Source organism: Dermacentor albipictus, unplaced genomic scaffold, assembly GCF_038994185.2.
Source record: "Dermacentor albipictus isolate Rhodes 1998 colony unplaced genomic scaffold, USDA_Dalb.pri_finalv2 scaffold_11, whole genome shotgun sequence".
Classification (NCBI taxonomy): Eukaryota; Metazoa; Arthropoda; class Arachnida; order Ixodida; family Ixodidae; genus Dermacentor; species Dermacentor albipictus.
The window spans coordinates 13,209,349-13,224,522 of record NW_027225565.1 but is presented as its reverse complement, the minus strand read 5'-3'; the positions used below and the strand labels follow the sequence as shown (position 1 = coordinate 13,224,522).

The 15,174-nt window shown below is 44.2% G+C and overlaps 2 protein-coding genes across 4 annotated transcripts in view; one reads left to right on the top strand and one right to left on the bottom strand.

The window, feature by feature from the left end:
* The window catches only part of LOC135914970 (zinc finger CCHC domain-containing protein 24-like), a 360,258-nt gene that overhangs the window by 91,439 nt on the left and 253,645 nt on the right, over positions 1-15,174 (bottom strand). The gene's annotated exons all lie outside the window — the stretch shown is intronic.
* Positions 1-15,174, top strand: part of LOC135914969 (sodium-coupled monocarboxylate transporter 2-like) — a 161,911-nt gene that overhangs the window by 109,802 nt on the left and 36,935 nt on the right. For all 3 annotated transcript variants that reach the window (XM_065447908.1, XM_065447909.1, XM_065447910.1), the window contains 2 exons: positions 2,394-2,551; positions 13,929-14,069. In XM_065447908.1, coding sequence (XP_065303980.1) covers positions 2,394-2,551; positions 13,929-14,069 — 299 coding nt within the window. The remainder of the gene's footprint in view (positions 1-2,393; positions 2,552-13,928; positions 14,070-15,174) is intronic.

Sequence of the window (15,174 nt, the reverse complement as noted above, 5' to 3'; positions counted from 1 at the left end):
TTGGTGCTCTTCGGGGCAAGAGAAGTACATAGTCTTATGTGCAGAGAAGATCAACACATGTGTAATATGCCGCTAGTGTCACTGTGACAAAAACCCATTCTGAGGGATTGGCTATATGAGCGGGCACATGCATGCGCGGTAGCTCCGGAATGGTGGTAGGCCAAATATAAAGACATTTCGAAGAAGCTGTTCAAAATCATGCGCTGTTCCATTAAAACGTCCGTGTACATTAGAGATGCCTACGACATGACATTATTTATACATGTTTTCTGTCGCGGTTGATTGACGCATTGCGCATAACAGAGGTGCGCTGACGCTTATCGGCACTACTTCGGAGGTCAGTGCTTACATAGGCCGGTTTGCTGGAACTTGTATCTTGTACGCATAAATGCTATACGCACACGCACACACACGTACATATTGTCTCTCTCTCTCTCTCTCTCTCTCTCTCTCTCTCTCTCTATATATATATATATATATATATATATATATATATATATATATATATATATATATATATGAGAGAGGCTGGCTTTCGTCGGTTCACTGCGATGAAGGCCGGTCCCTCAGCCGAAATGCCAGTACACCACTTCAAAACCTTCGTAGCTTCCTTTCTTGAATATATACAGGGCGTCCCAGCTAACATTAGCCAGAGCTTAAAAATGTGCGAAATGCCAGGTAGCTGGACAAAAGAAAGGTATTGTTGTTTGCCGTCGCTTGGAGATACTGAGATTATTTTTTGCATACCGCCTCATTACATAACTAGTCTTAATTAATGAATTTTTCAAATATGATAGTTAGATGAAAAGTGCCAATGATAAAATTGTAGAGCGACACGAAAAACTCCCGATACAGGTTTCTGTTGCTCAATACGCGCTTCATAAAATTGTTTTTCCAGGCGTGAAAGTAGCCCGCGTATACACGCAATGTGCCTCGAACGGCCGGCCAGTCGCGCGACAGTCTTGCGTGCATTTGCGGGCTTCTCTCACTGTCGGAAAAACACTTATGTAGCACGTATTGAGCAACAGAAACCTGTATGGGGAGTTTTTCGTGTTGCTCTACAATTTTGTCACTGACACTTTTAATCTACGCATAACATTTGAAATGTTGAATACTTAACTAAGACTAATCATCTAATCGGCGGAATGAACAATAATTTGAGTACTTTCAAGCGACGAACAATATTACGTTGGTTCTGTCCAGCGATGTGGCATTCGCATATTTTTAAGCTCTGCCTAAAATTATCTGGGATAACACACACACACACACACACACACAGATATATATATATATATATATATATATATATATATATATATATATATAGTAAAACTTCCCGATTTCTTAATAGCGCGGCAAATGCGTGAAATCTCAATATTTCAACTAGCCCAGCTGTCCGCTATAAGAACAGCTCTGGAAACATCCATTTGACCTGTGAACTCATCGATGCATTGTGACGGCGAATAAGTTCGCTTTCTTCTTCGACTGTCTCAGATCGACAGAGAAGGCTCCCTTTCAACCCACAGTTGTATAACACCTAGTTTTTTGGAAATGAAAATAAAAGAAAAAAATTCAGTTACTGAATGATGCTGGTGGCTACTCCACTTCATATAGTAAAGTAAAACTAAATGCATATCGAACACACATGCTGAAGTCTATGTGAACTGTAGCCTTTGTAAAACGGATAACTAAATGATTTCGCCTACCATTTTGTACATTTTCTTCGGATGTTTGCCTCGATTTGAACTATAAATCTATTTTGTCATACTAGACCAACAATACGAGAAAGGGTGTGGCAAACTTGTCTGAAGTGGGCATCTTGAGAAAGTGTTTGTGAGAACGTAATGCCAAGAAATTTTGAATTATCTACATATACGATGGCACTGCTGCTTAGATGGGTGGAGGCAGCACTAGCCACGCCAAACCCAGGAGGGATAGGCAACAAAAACTTCGTTTAATTTTTTTTTAAGACTATAAGAAATGGTCTCAGGCACTGAATATCTAGAGCGTAGTTAGCTTAAGAGAATAACCCTGGCCGGCACATAGACATTCTGAAGCATACAGAGTCAAAAGGCGAGAAGATTGCTGGGTCCCTAAAATACCCTATTTCTTCGACGTCCATATAAGAACGTGGAGATTGAGATATAAAAGTACCTGTCCATATTCACAAAAATCTCTCGCGTTAGAATTTTTTGAAAGAGAGAATTCGAGCCAATCTTCAAGCTAGACATATTAGTAAAGGCTAACAGCCGATGGCAAAAAACGCTTACAAACGAAAAAAGCTTGTGAATGCAATCCCTGACGTTCTGTGCATAGAAACGGTTACACAAAAGCTATGAGCACGTAAAACAATGGAGCATTACCCGCAATGACCCGACGCATTACTTCCGCAGGGCGGTCTTCGAGGCGTCGTGTGGACAGACTGCATGCAGGCCCTATTAATTCTGATGGCGCCTTTGACAGTCATAGGAAAAATCATCTATGACTCGAGGCATTCGGACGTCTTGCTCAGGCCCTTGAGTGACATAAACATGAAGGAATACGCTTTCAGGTAAGCTCCCGCCAACACTATTCAGTTCTAAACAAGAACAATGAAAAGGAAGAGCGTATTTGCCATAAGCATTATTGAAACGTATTACTTTTGCGTGACAAGTGATATATCGGAAAGTTCTAGCCTTGTATGATGCGCAATACGTTTCCGCGGTGCACGATACTTGAGGTCCACTGCACGTGCACGCCTTGGACCACTGCCTACCGTTCAGATTACTGTGATTGCGTAACAACATTACAGCGCCCGCATCAGCTCAGATCATGTGCTTCGAGTGATCTGAATTCACTCTTGATACTTGCTGCCCGTCGTGACTGCAACAAATAAATGGTAAAATCAGTTATCCCTTAGTCCCGTCTCACGCTGAGGATAAATTGTTAGCCATGTTTTCGCATTGTTATTAAGATTAGCTGTTTGTTTTTACTCTGCTAAGCTCAGAGATACGGCACCGACCCGGGAAAGTCCTTCAAATTCCGCCAAGCAGATGGCGCCACAGCATTAGCGTTCTTGATGCTCTACCGAGTCGGAATACTGAACAGCCTAATCCTTCGCTGCGTCGGTATGATTTACTTCTCTGTTCAAGAGCTCTACGCGATGACGGTATGCTACCTGATGAGTGGCGTCCGGTTTGCTACCCTACATAAGGGGAGGTGGTTAAGGGATGAAAGAAAGAAAGAAGAAAAGGTGACGGAACAGTGCGAACACGTTGGGTAGCTCACCACGCCTACAGTCAGTCACTGAGGCCAGTCGATTTCATTAATTGTAGCAATGAAGTCCTTGTAAGTCGGTGACATACGTCACACATGGGCGTGTGTACCATTCAATAAGAAATGAGTAGGCTTTCGTAAAAGCCACCCCTAGAAAGAGGTGGCAGACTAAAGCCACATCACTGCGGGGTAGGCGCAATAGCATTTTCAGCTTCAACGGAGGCTCAGAGACTACAACTCCAGACAATTGGGCTGTTTTAGTAAGTTTGTGTTTTCGTTTGAATGAGCCCGCAACTAATTCATTGTGTGATGATACGCAAAGTGGACGAAAATATTGCGCATGCAAAATATTGTAGCACTATAGGTACGCTTCAAAGGCGCAAGTTGCCGTTGAAGGCTTAGTAGAAGAGACCGGTGGCACTTGGTAAGGCATGTTACAACTTGTGTCATCAAGAGGACGCGTGTGTGCCTGAAAGCTTTGCCAATAATTTTAGACGGCAGTCATGCCTCACCGATAACAAACTGCTTAACGCTCACCTGGACTCACGGTTTTCTCGACGACGTCTCCGCTTTTATCCGGTACCAGACGTACAAAACTCTTCGTTTGCAAGCAGTGGTTTGTCATGCCAGTGCCTGAAGTATTATCTAGTTCGCTGTAGTAGTTCGCTGACACCCGTTTTAAGGGACCGTTCATAAGCAAGAAATTTCTTCACAGCGGGTGCCGGCGACTTCTTATAACAAAGATTGATAATAGATAAACTGGCGACCAATCACATGGTAACGATGCTTACTAACAAAATCTTCCTGAGCGTAGCCTCTGTTTATTGGCAATGCCGAAAAGCCCAACATTTAGCACTATTTCAAGATACATCTCTACAGTAGCTAAAGCTCACCACTTTTGCTTCACCTTCCGCATTGCCTTGGCTTTCAAAAGCCTTTAATACATTGTCTTGAAAACGCTTAACTTCTAAAGAACCATGGAATTTATATATATATATATATATATATCACACTCGTGCGATATCCTATTGCTGAGGAGACTTTATTTCCCAACGCTTATACTTTCTTTTTCTGCACTTTTCAGTTTAGGCAACGCTTGAACACACATTCTATAATACCACAATCAATCTTGGAGGATGGACAAAAATGATTGATTGGGCTTCTTCTTTCGTGTACGCATAGCATGCTGAAGTTCCAAGTTTATAAGTAAAAGGCACATGGCAGGCAAAAAAGTACGCTGACGCTTTATATTTTATCAGCTGCTCAGTGATACGACCAGCAAGTTTGCAAGTAACTTTAGTACACCTGGCCAATCTAGCTTCGCTGACTATATTGTTTACAGCTCAAGGCTAGACATGAAAGGAGACAAGAACAAAAATACAACACAGACAGCGCTGACTTCAAACTGATTTTATTCGCAGATACAAGACTCACGCATGACTGTTCCTCCAATGAAATCGCCAAAATGTAAAGTACAGAAGCATCGTTTCAACCAATCATGCCACGTATAGCCGCCGTTACTTTTACATCAAATTAAAGTCAAGTGGAATGCTCGTGTAATACATCTGTCTATTGACGAGGACAATCGATGGCCCATGCACATACATAATATTGACACATCTCTCCATCTCCGATGCCTCAAATATTTCTGTTGTGATTCTTTTGACATTCTTGAATACAATTGCACAACCTTCAACATTCGATTTGCATACAATTTTCGAATTGTAGCCAGTGAAACAGCAGTTGGGAGGACTTCTGAGGTTGGCACTGACGTCGTGACATGAGCCGTGAAAGTTGCGGTATAAATGTACTATTGTTACATACACTTACCTACTTAGCATAACGCTGTTTCTGCATCGAAGCACAAAACTAACTGAAACGCCAATGCATTTCGTCGCGCACTTTGGGAATGGATATCTCAAAATTGGTGTGATTCACAGAATTTGCTCGAACTGGATACGCGTGAACTCACCGGCTACAATTCGTAAATTGCAATATGGGCTGTAAGATATAATTAGGTAAAAACATATCTCATAAAAAATTTCTTAATCAGTTAGATTATGTATTTTGATTTCTCGTGGAAATAATCTTCGCCTTTTTTAACAGTCCAGCTCAAGGACTATAACCGTGCTATCTGCGACAGGTGATCATCGTGTCGTGATGGCAACGATGAAAATAGTGCTTCCAAAATAAAGGACAGCACTTCATGTCTTATTAAGCTCGAAGCTTGTCCATAACTGATCCCCAAACCAACTGCGCCACGAAGATTCCATTGAAACGCATCATTCCTTAGAGCGGAATTTCCTTCCGAGGCACTTGTTGGCCGTGCATGTTCAGGTACACGCTAGTGGAGATTCCAGATACAATGATAATTTCTGCTGACCAAGCTTGGATGGATGGACGAAAAACTTGATTTATTTATTTATTTATTTAAAATACTTTCAGGGCCCAAAGGCACTACAGAAAGGAGTGGGAAAGAAATGGCAAGGCGTGCAGCAAACAAACAAACAGAAGTATTACAAGGCGTCTTGTAAAGTGATCTTGAACTGGTGGTCATCAGCAATGCTGGTGATTGTGGAGAGAAGGTGGTTCCATGCGACACTTGTTCTAGGAACAAAAGAGTCATTACACAATTTTGTGCGACAAGAAGGTAGCCCCACCTTGAAGCGATGATCGGTCCTTGAAGAAATGTAATGAGGTGGATGAAACAAAACGTCCTTCATCTCGTTGTTATAATATATTTTATGAAAAAGGCTAAGGAGAGATGACTTTCGACGCAACGAAAGGTCAGGCAAGTTTAGGGTTTTCTTCATAGATGTGACACTGGAATGACGTGAATAATTCGACAAGATGAAACGTGCGCCGCGATTCTGAATGGCTTCAAGAGTTTGAATGAGTGTAGTCCGAGTAGGATCCCATATGGCGCATGCGTACTCTAATTTAAAAGGTACCAAGGTTTTGTAAAGTGTTAACTTCAGGGACGATGGGGCATCAAAAAAGTTTCGACGCAGATAACCAAGCATGCGATTGGCGTTGTTAGTTACATATCCTACATGCGTATTCCACGATAGATTAGAAGAAATGTGAACACCAAGGTATTTATAGCTGTCAACAGATGGTAATAAAATATTATTGAGGCGGTAAGTACGCGGACAATGATTAGTGCTGTGGCGGGAAACCTGCATACCTTTACATTTAGTTGTATTAAGTGTCATGAGCCATTGACTGCACCATTCAAAGACCCTATATATATCTAGATCACGTTGCAGATTGAGATAATCGTCATGGTTAGTAATATTCTGGTAAGCCACGCATTCATCTGCAAACAGTCGGACAGTTGAGGAAGAAAGGCGAGTAGGAAGATCATTAATATAAATCAAGAAGAGCAGAGGGCCTAAAACGGACCCTTGCGGGACACCAGATGTTACGGCAGAATTACGTGAAGAGAAGTCGTTAGCCGTCACATACTGACTACGGTTAGAGAGAAATTCCTTAATCCATGCAAGTACGTTGGGGTCTATGTTAAGTTGATTAAGCTTGAAGATAAGTAGATCGTGTGAAACGGAGTCAAATGCTTTAGCAAAATCTAAATATATGCAATCAGTATCAAAGTCATGATCCGCGTTAATAAACAAGTCGTTAGTAAAACATAACAATTGCGTTTCACACGAAACTGCTTTACGAAATCCATGCTGATAAATGCTGAAGAAGGAATTGGACTCAAGGAATTCAATGAGGTGCGAGTATATTATATGCTCTAGGATTTTTACTGGAATGGATGTTAATGATATGGGGCGGTAATTATTGGGGGAATGTACATCACCAGATTTATGCACTGGGATCACCTTCCCTATCTTCCAATCAGAGGGTAGTGCAGACATCTGTAATGACTGTTGAAAAAGCTTTGACAATATCAGTGCAGAATAAACTTGTGTACACTTCAGCATTTTTGATGAAATACAATCTGGACCAGCCGACGAAGACACTTTTAAGTTGACAATCACCCTTTCGACGCCAACTGCATCAACAGCGATATAATCCATTGGGAAGAAGTTGGTTTTAGGTATATGCGGTAATACTGTGGGAGTGCTTTTATGAAAATGAGTAGCAAACACATTGTTCAGAACATTGCAGCACTCGCTTTGAATTACTGGGACATCAGATTGGATTAACTGAATGTGTGTCCTTTTAGTACCGTTAATAATGCTCCAAAATTTACGGGGATTAGAACGAAGTAGCAAAGGAAGAGTTTTATCAAAGAATTCCTTCTTGGCTTTTGAGAGCGCAGTACAGAATTCCCTGTTAAATTTTTGATAGCAAGACCAGTGGTTTATTCTGGCTGTGAATTTTGCGCGTCGAAATATCCGCTTCTTTTTGTTGCGCATGCGCTTTAACATGTTATTGAACCATGGTGAGCGAGTACATGATGAAACTTTCCTTTTAGGTACAAAACGATCAATAAGAGAGAAGAGTTTGTTTTTATAAAGCAACCAGTTGTCCTCAACCGATCGCTGATCAAAGCCGGCGAAAAACCGATCAGCAAAGACCTGAAATTCCCCATTCATTCCAGTTACGTCTGCTTTGCCGTAGTCGTGGATGACCCTAGTTTTTTTCTTCTTCGAAATCTTTGCCCGTAGAGTGAAGTGAATTATCGAGTGATGGCTAATTCCCGGTGAATGAGTTAAGCCGGTAGCTAGGTCGGGTGTAGTGGTAAGTATTAAGTCTAGAATATTAGCGGAAGTGGAAGTTATGCGAGTGGGAAAGTGAACGAGCTGAGTTAAGTTGAAGTCGTGACAAAAAGTCAAAAATTCTTTGCTTTCAGCTGAGTTGTGTTTTAAGGAAACCAAGTCTCGTTCCCATCTGATGTCAGGAAAATTGAAGTCGCCAAGTAAGAAGAGGGGCGATTTTGGGTATCTGACGAACAGCTGATTGACAGCATCGTGCAGTTCATTACAGAACGATAATGATGCAGTTGGTGGCCGATAACAGACACAAAAAATTATTTCGCGAGAATCAATGAGCACGCGCGCACACACAAGCTCAAGCGAGGATACAATTGGAATAACATGGGAAGCAAGACTATCGGCAACCGCCAGCAGAACACCACCACCAGACTGGTAATCACGATCACATCGGTAAAATTTGTAACACTTTTCACAGTCCAAAATTTCTTCATCTTTAACTTTTGCAGAAATCCAAGTCTCCGTTAGACCAACAATATCAGCAAAGCAGGAATCAATAGCGGAAGACAATTCCACGCGTTTATTCAGAATACTCCGTATATTGGAAAGAAAAATAGAGGCGTCTTTTGCGCAGGATCTGGGCGGGCATAGCTATGACGCACTGGAAGTGCCAGCACGTACACTTACAGTACCAGCGCTATCTTGCGCATCCACTGATCGTGCTGAAGCCATTTCGCGTACGCTGTCACTTACTGAGCAGTACACGTACGTTTTTTTTGTCCATGATGTTTTTTGATCATGATCAAAAAACATCATGGACAAAAATCATTCAATGGACAAACATCATTTTGATCATCATGTCCATGATCATGATGTCTATGATGTTTTGATCCATGATGTTTTTTTTTGTCCAGTCTTTCGTGTACGCATAGCATGCTGAAGTTCCAAGTTTATAAGTAAAAGGCATATGGCAGGCAAAAAAGTACGCTGACGCTTTATATTTTATCCGCTGCTCAGTGATACGACCAGCAAGTTTGCAAGTAACTTTAGTACACCTTGCCAATCTAGCTTCGAGATACAATGATAATTTCTGCTGACCAAGCTTGGATGGATGGACGAAAAACTTGATTGATTATTCGAGGGAAGGGGAAAAAGGTAATGAGGGAAGAAGTAGGAAAAGAGGGGGAGGGTGGGTCCCTACTTTAGGACACCGGTGGTCCTGGCTATCTGCTTCGCCTCGTCTAAGAGCACCCTTTAACCACCCAACCCCCGTTGGGCGAGGAGAATCTCCAACGGAAGCTTCATAGCAGTGGCGGACATCAATTAGCATATTTAACTAATATTTTGAGTTAATATATTTCGGCGCTGCTGAAGAAATGCAGTGCGGGTAGCTGTTGACTTCAGCAGCACCGCATAATTTGAGTCCGTACATCTCGAAAGTGGGGCCTGTCCGAAAACTTCTAGCGAAATGCTCTTATACGAGTGCTGGCTGACTTCAACTTGCCAATAAAACCGTGCCCCTTGAAGTCATTACTTAAGAAGCTAACTTGTAAAAAATTGCTCAAATGTTCGTCTCCGCCGCTGCTGTGCAAACCTAAGTTAGCAAAAAATTATCATTTTTATGTCGAGTTCCGATTTTTAACAGTCCTAACAATGCCACAGAAACACGCGGCATATCGTACATCTGCATAACAATGAAAGATGAATAAACGAATGTGTGAAAGCACAAATTAGTGCAAGCTTGAGCCGAATCTTACGTAAGAATTCTTGTTCACCTGGGTGGTCCTTGTTTATCTCGAAGCACTGAGCGCAAAAAAAGACAAAAGCTTGGGACTAAACAAACAGGCTGAGCTTGTCTCACGTGTATGCTTTTCTTTTTATCTTTTTATTTTGACGTCGAGTATTTCAGGACGAGTCCTGCGCTTTTGTTTCTGTGGCTTCTCGTGCGTTTTATAGTGGCTCCGAAGCTCGTAACTCCTTCGCCAACGGGATGCGGTCCTGATGGCTAAAATTATTGACTATAGCGGCTATCAGCGCGATTATGTACAGCAGCGCTCAAGGCTCACCGAGTAAATTCGAGCGTTGTTGACAAAACCGTTAAAAAAAAGCAGTGAGAAAATATCTTTACCCGCACACAGCTTGCCCTCCAAAATACGCGCTTGACATGACATGCAGCACTAAAGGGAATGGAACAACTGTTCACCCCCGACTTCCGGAATGCGAAATGCCAGAGCGCAAGTATGGGATCTGCAAGCAACTGCTGGTCTCCACGGGCGCGGAAGTGCTCCAGCTGCTTGAAAACGCATACATGCCGACAAATGTTTCATGTGCGGGCTGTATTCCCTTGTTGTGCACGGCATCTAGGCCGTTTGAAAGCAAGCGCCAAACCGGATATGCCTTAGCAAGTGGTGGCAATGAGCTGATGGTCGTTGCTACGCTGATCGAAACCGACAGCGGCTGTATAGCAAGAGTTAAAAAAAAACTGATTGAGGCTAACAACTGTCCTTCGTCCTATATCTACTAATGCACACTCCGTAAATGCAGTGAGCGAGAGCTATAAGGGTAACCGAAAGGTTTGATTGCTTGTTACAACTACGTGCAGTCAACAAACAATGAAGCCAGCGAACGCATAGAGGATATAACCGTTCTCCGCGATCGTTAAATCCGTACGCCATTTGGGAGAGTCCCAAAGCGTTCGTATGGATGCTACTGCGGAGACTACCCACGAGCATGCTATGATAGGCTACACACACTACCGCTTCTCTTAAAACATCCGCATCTCCGCGACGATGCACCAAATGTCAGCGCTTAATCTGGTCTCATAGCCGGCATCTACAGACTTGTCTTGCGTTCGGCATGCGAAGCTGAGGTACCTTGATGCCCCAACTGCGCCAAGAAGCATGAATCCACGCTCCATCGATGCTGAATATTCCGCAAAGATGCGGGCATCCACAGATGTAAAAAACGAGAATAACACGGGTTATATGTCGGTGAAATTGACTTTGCGTGCCCAGGAATCCGGCATGACCTATATGCCGACGACATTACCATCTGGTCGTCCACAGGGTCCATCGGAGAAATGGAGAACCGTTTGCAGGAAGCTACAGACGTGGTGAGCGACTATGCTAAGTCATGCGGGCTCAGCTGCGCCCCCCAAAAGTCGGAGCTACTCCTGGTCTCACCGCGAAAGAAGCACACATCCGACTCGCCCACTATCAACATACAACTGGAGGGACACGCCATCGTTCCGTCTCAGAGCGTAAAGGTATTGGGAATGGTTTTCCAGTCGGATCGCACCAATACAATATTAATTCAAAAGCTTAAGAATACAACAGCCCAAGTTACCCACATGATCCGGCGAATAACAACCAAGACAAGAGGCATGTGGGAGGCGGACACGCTTCGGCTTGTCCGAGCCTTCGTCATGTCTCGAATAACTTACGCTATTCCATACGCACTTCTCAACACGACGGAACTCGAGAAAATCAACACAATGATCAGAAAAGCATATAAGCAGGCGATGGGCTTGCCAATCAGTACGTCCACAGAACCCCTACCACGACTAGGTGTTCACAACACGGCCGAGGGGCTGATAGAGGCACATTTATCCAGTCAGCGAACAAGGCTGGCGGTTACAGAAGCGGGGAGGTCCATTCTCTTACACCTGGGGCTTTCTGCCCCTCTGAGCCATCCGCCGCCTCAGACTGTGAGCTCACCCCATGCCATCCGGAGCAGCATCACCATACGTCTTCTACCTCGCAACATGCACTCAGTGCACCACGCAGAGCGAAGGGAGGCCCGCGCCCTGGCCATACACAAGCGATACGGGGCTTTACCCTCTACAGCCTAATAACCCGCACCAATTTAATAGCAAAACTGGATAACATACTCCGCAGGAAATATCGAAAACATTAATCGCAGCGCAAAACTCGAAGGATCGCTCAGTGACGTTCAATTAGAGATTAATGCTTTCGCATTCACAATCCATAAGAAGTGCTTAGGCTCCCTCGGTTTTTTTTTTCTTTTTCTAACAGCGTCTCATTCCCAACCTTCATTTTTATTTTCCTGTAACCTTTTGCGGAACTAAGAGTAGAATTTAATCCTGTTAGCATATCAGTGGTCGCTGTTTGTCGGCTCACTATTATCATACTAGTCCGTGACGGCATTCTTTCTCACCGAACTACAAGAAACCCTTCCTGGCTTCTCGTCGTGCCGCCAAGCATGCACCACTACGCGCCGCAGAGAGTACTTGTGAATGTCTCGGGCCATGCGCCGACTCTGCATTGAGCGTGATTTTCAATTTGCAGACATTTGCAACTTTATGTCAAGTTATCTATCTATTTGTAGAGTTGGTAAGTTTCTTTTGCTGTGAACTATTCTGAAAGCTTCTATTTTGAAATAGCCGGGCTTCATGTTGTCGGTGTTAATAAGTTGCCCACCTGCGGCCTTTCGCCTTGGTTAAACGAAAGCACTTGTCGGACAATGTCATCCGTCCTGGCGACTAGGGAGGTGAGCGTGCGTGTGTCATTATGTGTCCTCCTGCTAGGTACCGTCTCAACCGATGGCGATACCTTGACAACAAATCCTGCCACCAGATGATGCCATGGGTTTTGAATATCTCGAAACGCTACCACACGCCCCTGGCGGGGCAACAGGTTTCTCATAGTCGCCACTGATTACCTTACCAAGCGGATTGAGGTTCAAAAGGACAGAAGTTCAAGCCGTCGGCGACTCATCTGCAACTCGCCTCATTTTCTTTGTGATGGAAGCACATCGTATTCCGCAATGGCACTGCGCGAATGTTGATCACGGATCGCAGCACGCCGCTCGTATCGGGAGCCTTTCGATAAATTACTGCGTCATTATTAAATTCGTCACGCTTCTGTCTCACGAAAACACCCGCAATCGAACGGCCAGATCGAAGGTATCAAAAGAACACTCGCCGCCGTTGTTGCTTCTTCCATAAGCCCCGGCCACGACGAGCCCCCCTCCTCAGACAGAAATCCTTGGTTGGCTAATACCCGCCGTGGTTGCTCAGTGGCTATGGTGTTGGGCTGCTGAGCACAAGGTCGTGGGATCGAATCCCGGCCACGGCGGCCGCATTTCGATGGGGGCGAAATGTGAAAACGCCCGTGTACTTAGATTTAGGTGCACGTTAAAGATCCCCGGGTGGTCGAAATTTCCGGAGTCCTCCACTACGGCGTGCCTCATAATCAGAAAGTGGTTTTGGCACGTAAAACCCCATAATTTTTTTTGGTTGGCTAATGCGCCTGACGTCCGAGAAAATTTGCCATGCCATGCCTTCTGCTATGCAATGCCTTCTGCCATGCAATGCCTTCTGCCATGCAACGCCTTCTGCCATGCAACGCCTTCTGCCATGCCTTCTGCCATGCCTTCTGCCATGCCTTCTGCCATGCAGTGATAGCAGGCAGACCTTCATTGTGCTCTAACTCCTGTTTTGTCACTTACAAACGCACGTGGAATCTACAGACGCTGTGACTAAACAAAGCGCTCAATGCCTTAGCTCTCAATAGCTTGCATTGCATCCCGTATTGACCGTAAAAGCAGCGTATAATCGGCAGCATGCGGTTGGTTAGCCGCAGGTAATGTAGACAGCATAGTAAAGTGATGCACGCACATTCGCTATGACGCCGCGCGAAATGTATTTTAACACAAGATGAAAAACAATGTTGTTTACTGCTTTGTGCTTTAGTCAATGAATAAATCACGACAAAAAGGAAATTTTTATTAAAAAAGAAGGAAATCATTAAGCAGCTCAAAGAGAACTATTGCTCTCTGCCTTAAGCGCCACACAGCCAATCGCTAAATGTGCGGAGTCAGCAGATCTCAAAACTAAGTAAGAAAGCAAAATGCCTGCAACAGGCATGTTTTAAGGTGTCTATGCAGCGCACGATATGCTGGATAGTATCTGCTCGCGGCTTCCGCAACTGGATTACGAAATGCGGGCTTGATTGTACATAAATCACACAGGATGAACCTCGACTTCACGAATGACGAAAACTTTTGGTCGTGCTTTTTGGGCCTGCTCGTCCACAACCTCCTCCGCCTCGGCATGGACCAGAGTGTCGTCCAGAGGTACATGGCGTCCAGGAACCTCAAGGAGGCGCAAAGGTAAAGCACGAGATCATACAATCCGGTAATCTATAGCGGCTGTACGCTCTCTTCGACTTAGTAGCAGTCGGAGACAAAAAAGTGCAGTTCAAGATAAGTCAACGTGATACTTGTGCAGGCCCGCTAGAAGATACAGCTTACCGTAGTCCGATATTGTACCTTGTCTTCAGGCATCTGTGTGCCGCCAAAGCACCGGCGTACACTGCGGCGCATGAGTTGCATAAAAGCGTGAGGCATTATGCGGACGCAGTTATGGTTTTCTTTTGGGCATGTACTACGTCTGTATTTCATGTCGTACAGTCAGCTTTCAGACCACTCCGATAATTTGTTATTCGGTGGCACTGATTTCGTCTGTTCGCATTAGACCAGGTTATCGAACAAATAAAGGCAACTTAAGCGCTGTTGCTGTCATTCCTGCCTCATTGCCCATTTTCGTGCCTGCGCGCGCTGTTTTTCGTTCGTCAGAGATGCACCAACAAGGCCAAGGGCATATTACTCTTCTGAAAGTTATTTCCTTTCGTAACAATACTGTTTGTCTTTGCAGGCGTAATGTAACGGCTCCATTTGTTCAATGTGATGCGCGCATAAGGTATCTCAGCCCTAGCGGTAACGCGATGATGAGACGAAGCCCTTTGTACTATGACGTGTAAAGGCACGGTGCAGTCAGAGCACGACGCTAACACATGCGCTCAAAGGAGATGCGTGCACTTGGTGATACCAGCGTCGGTTAAATATGATTTCGTTGGCTCTTCCATATGTTCATTTCTCACGCAACCGTGCATGCTCTCTGTGTAATGGGTTACGTGAACTTTCCTATATAGTACTGTATGAACTCTCACGTTGCGCCCATATGTCATGGACCCGCATATGACATTGCAACTTTTACTTGCTTATAACCGACGGGCAGAAACGATACTGTGCCGCTTGCGAGTAATAGTTTCTATTACAAACACCTACTCATTCCTAATTGGAATGGTGGACAGTCTCAATTGCAGCACATATGGCGTCGAAGAAACGACCAAACATTTCCTGTGTGACTGCCCCACATACGAAGATGAGAGGAGTGCCCGGTAGATAGATTTGGGGGACTTAGACGACAGGCCTT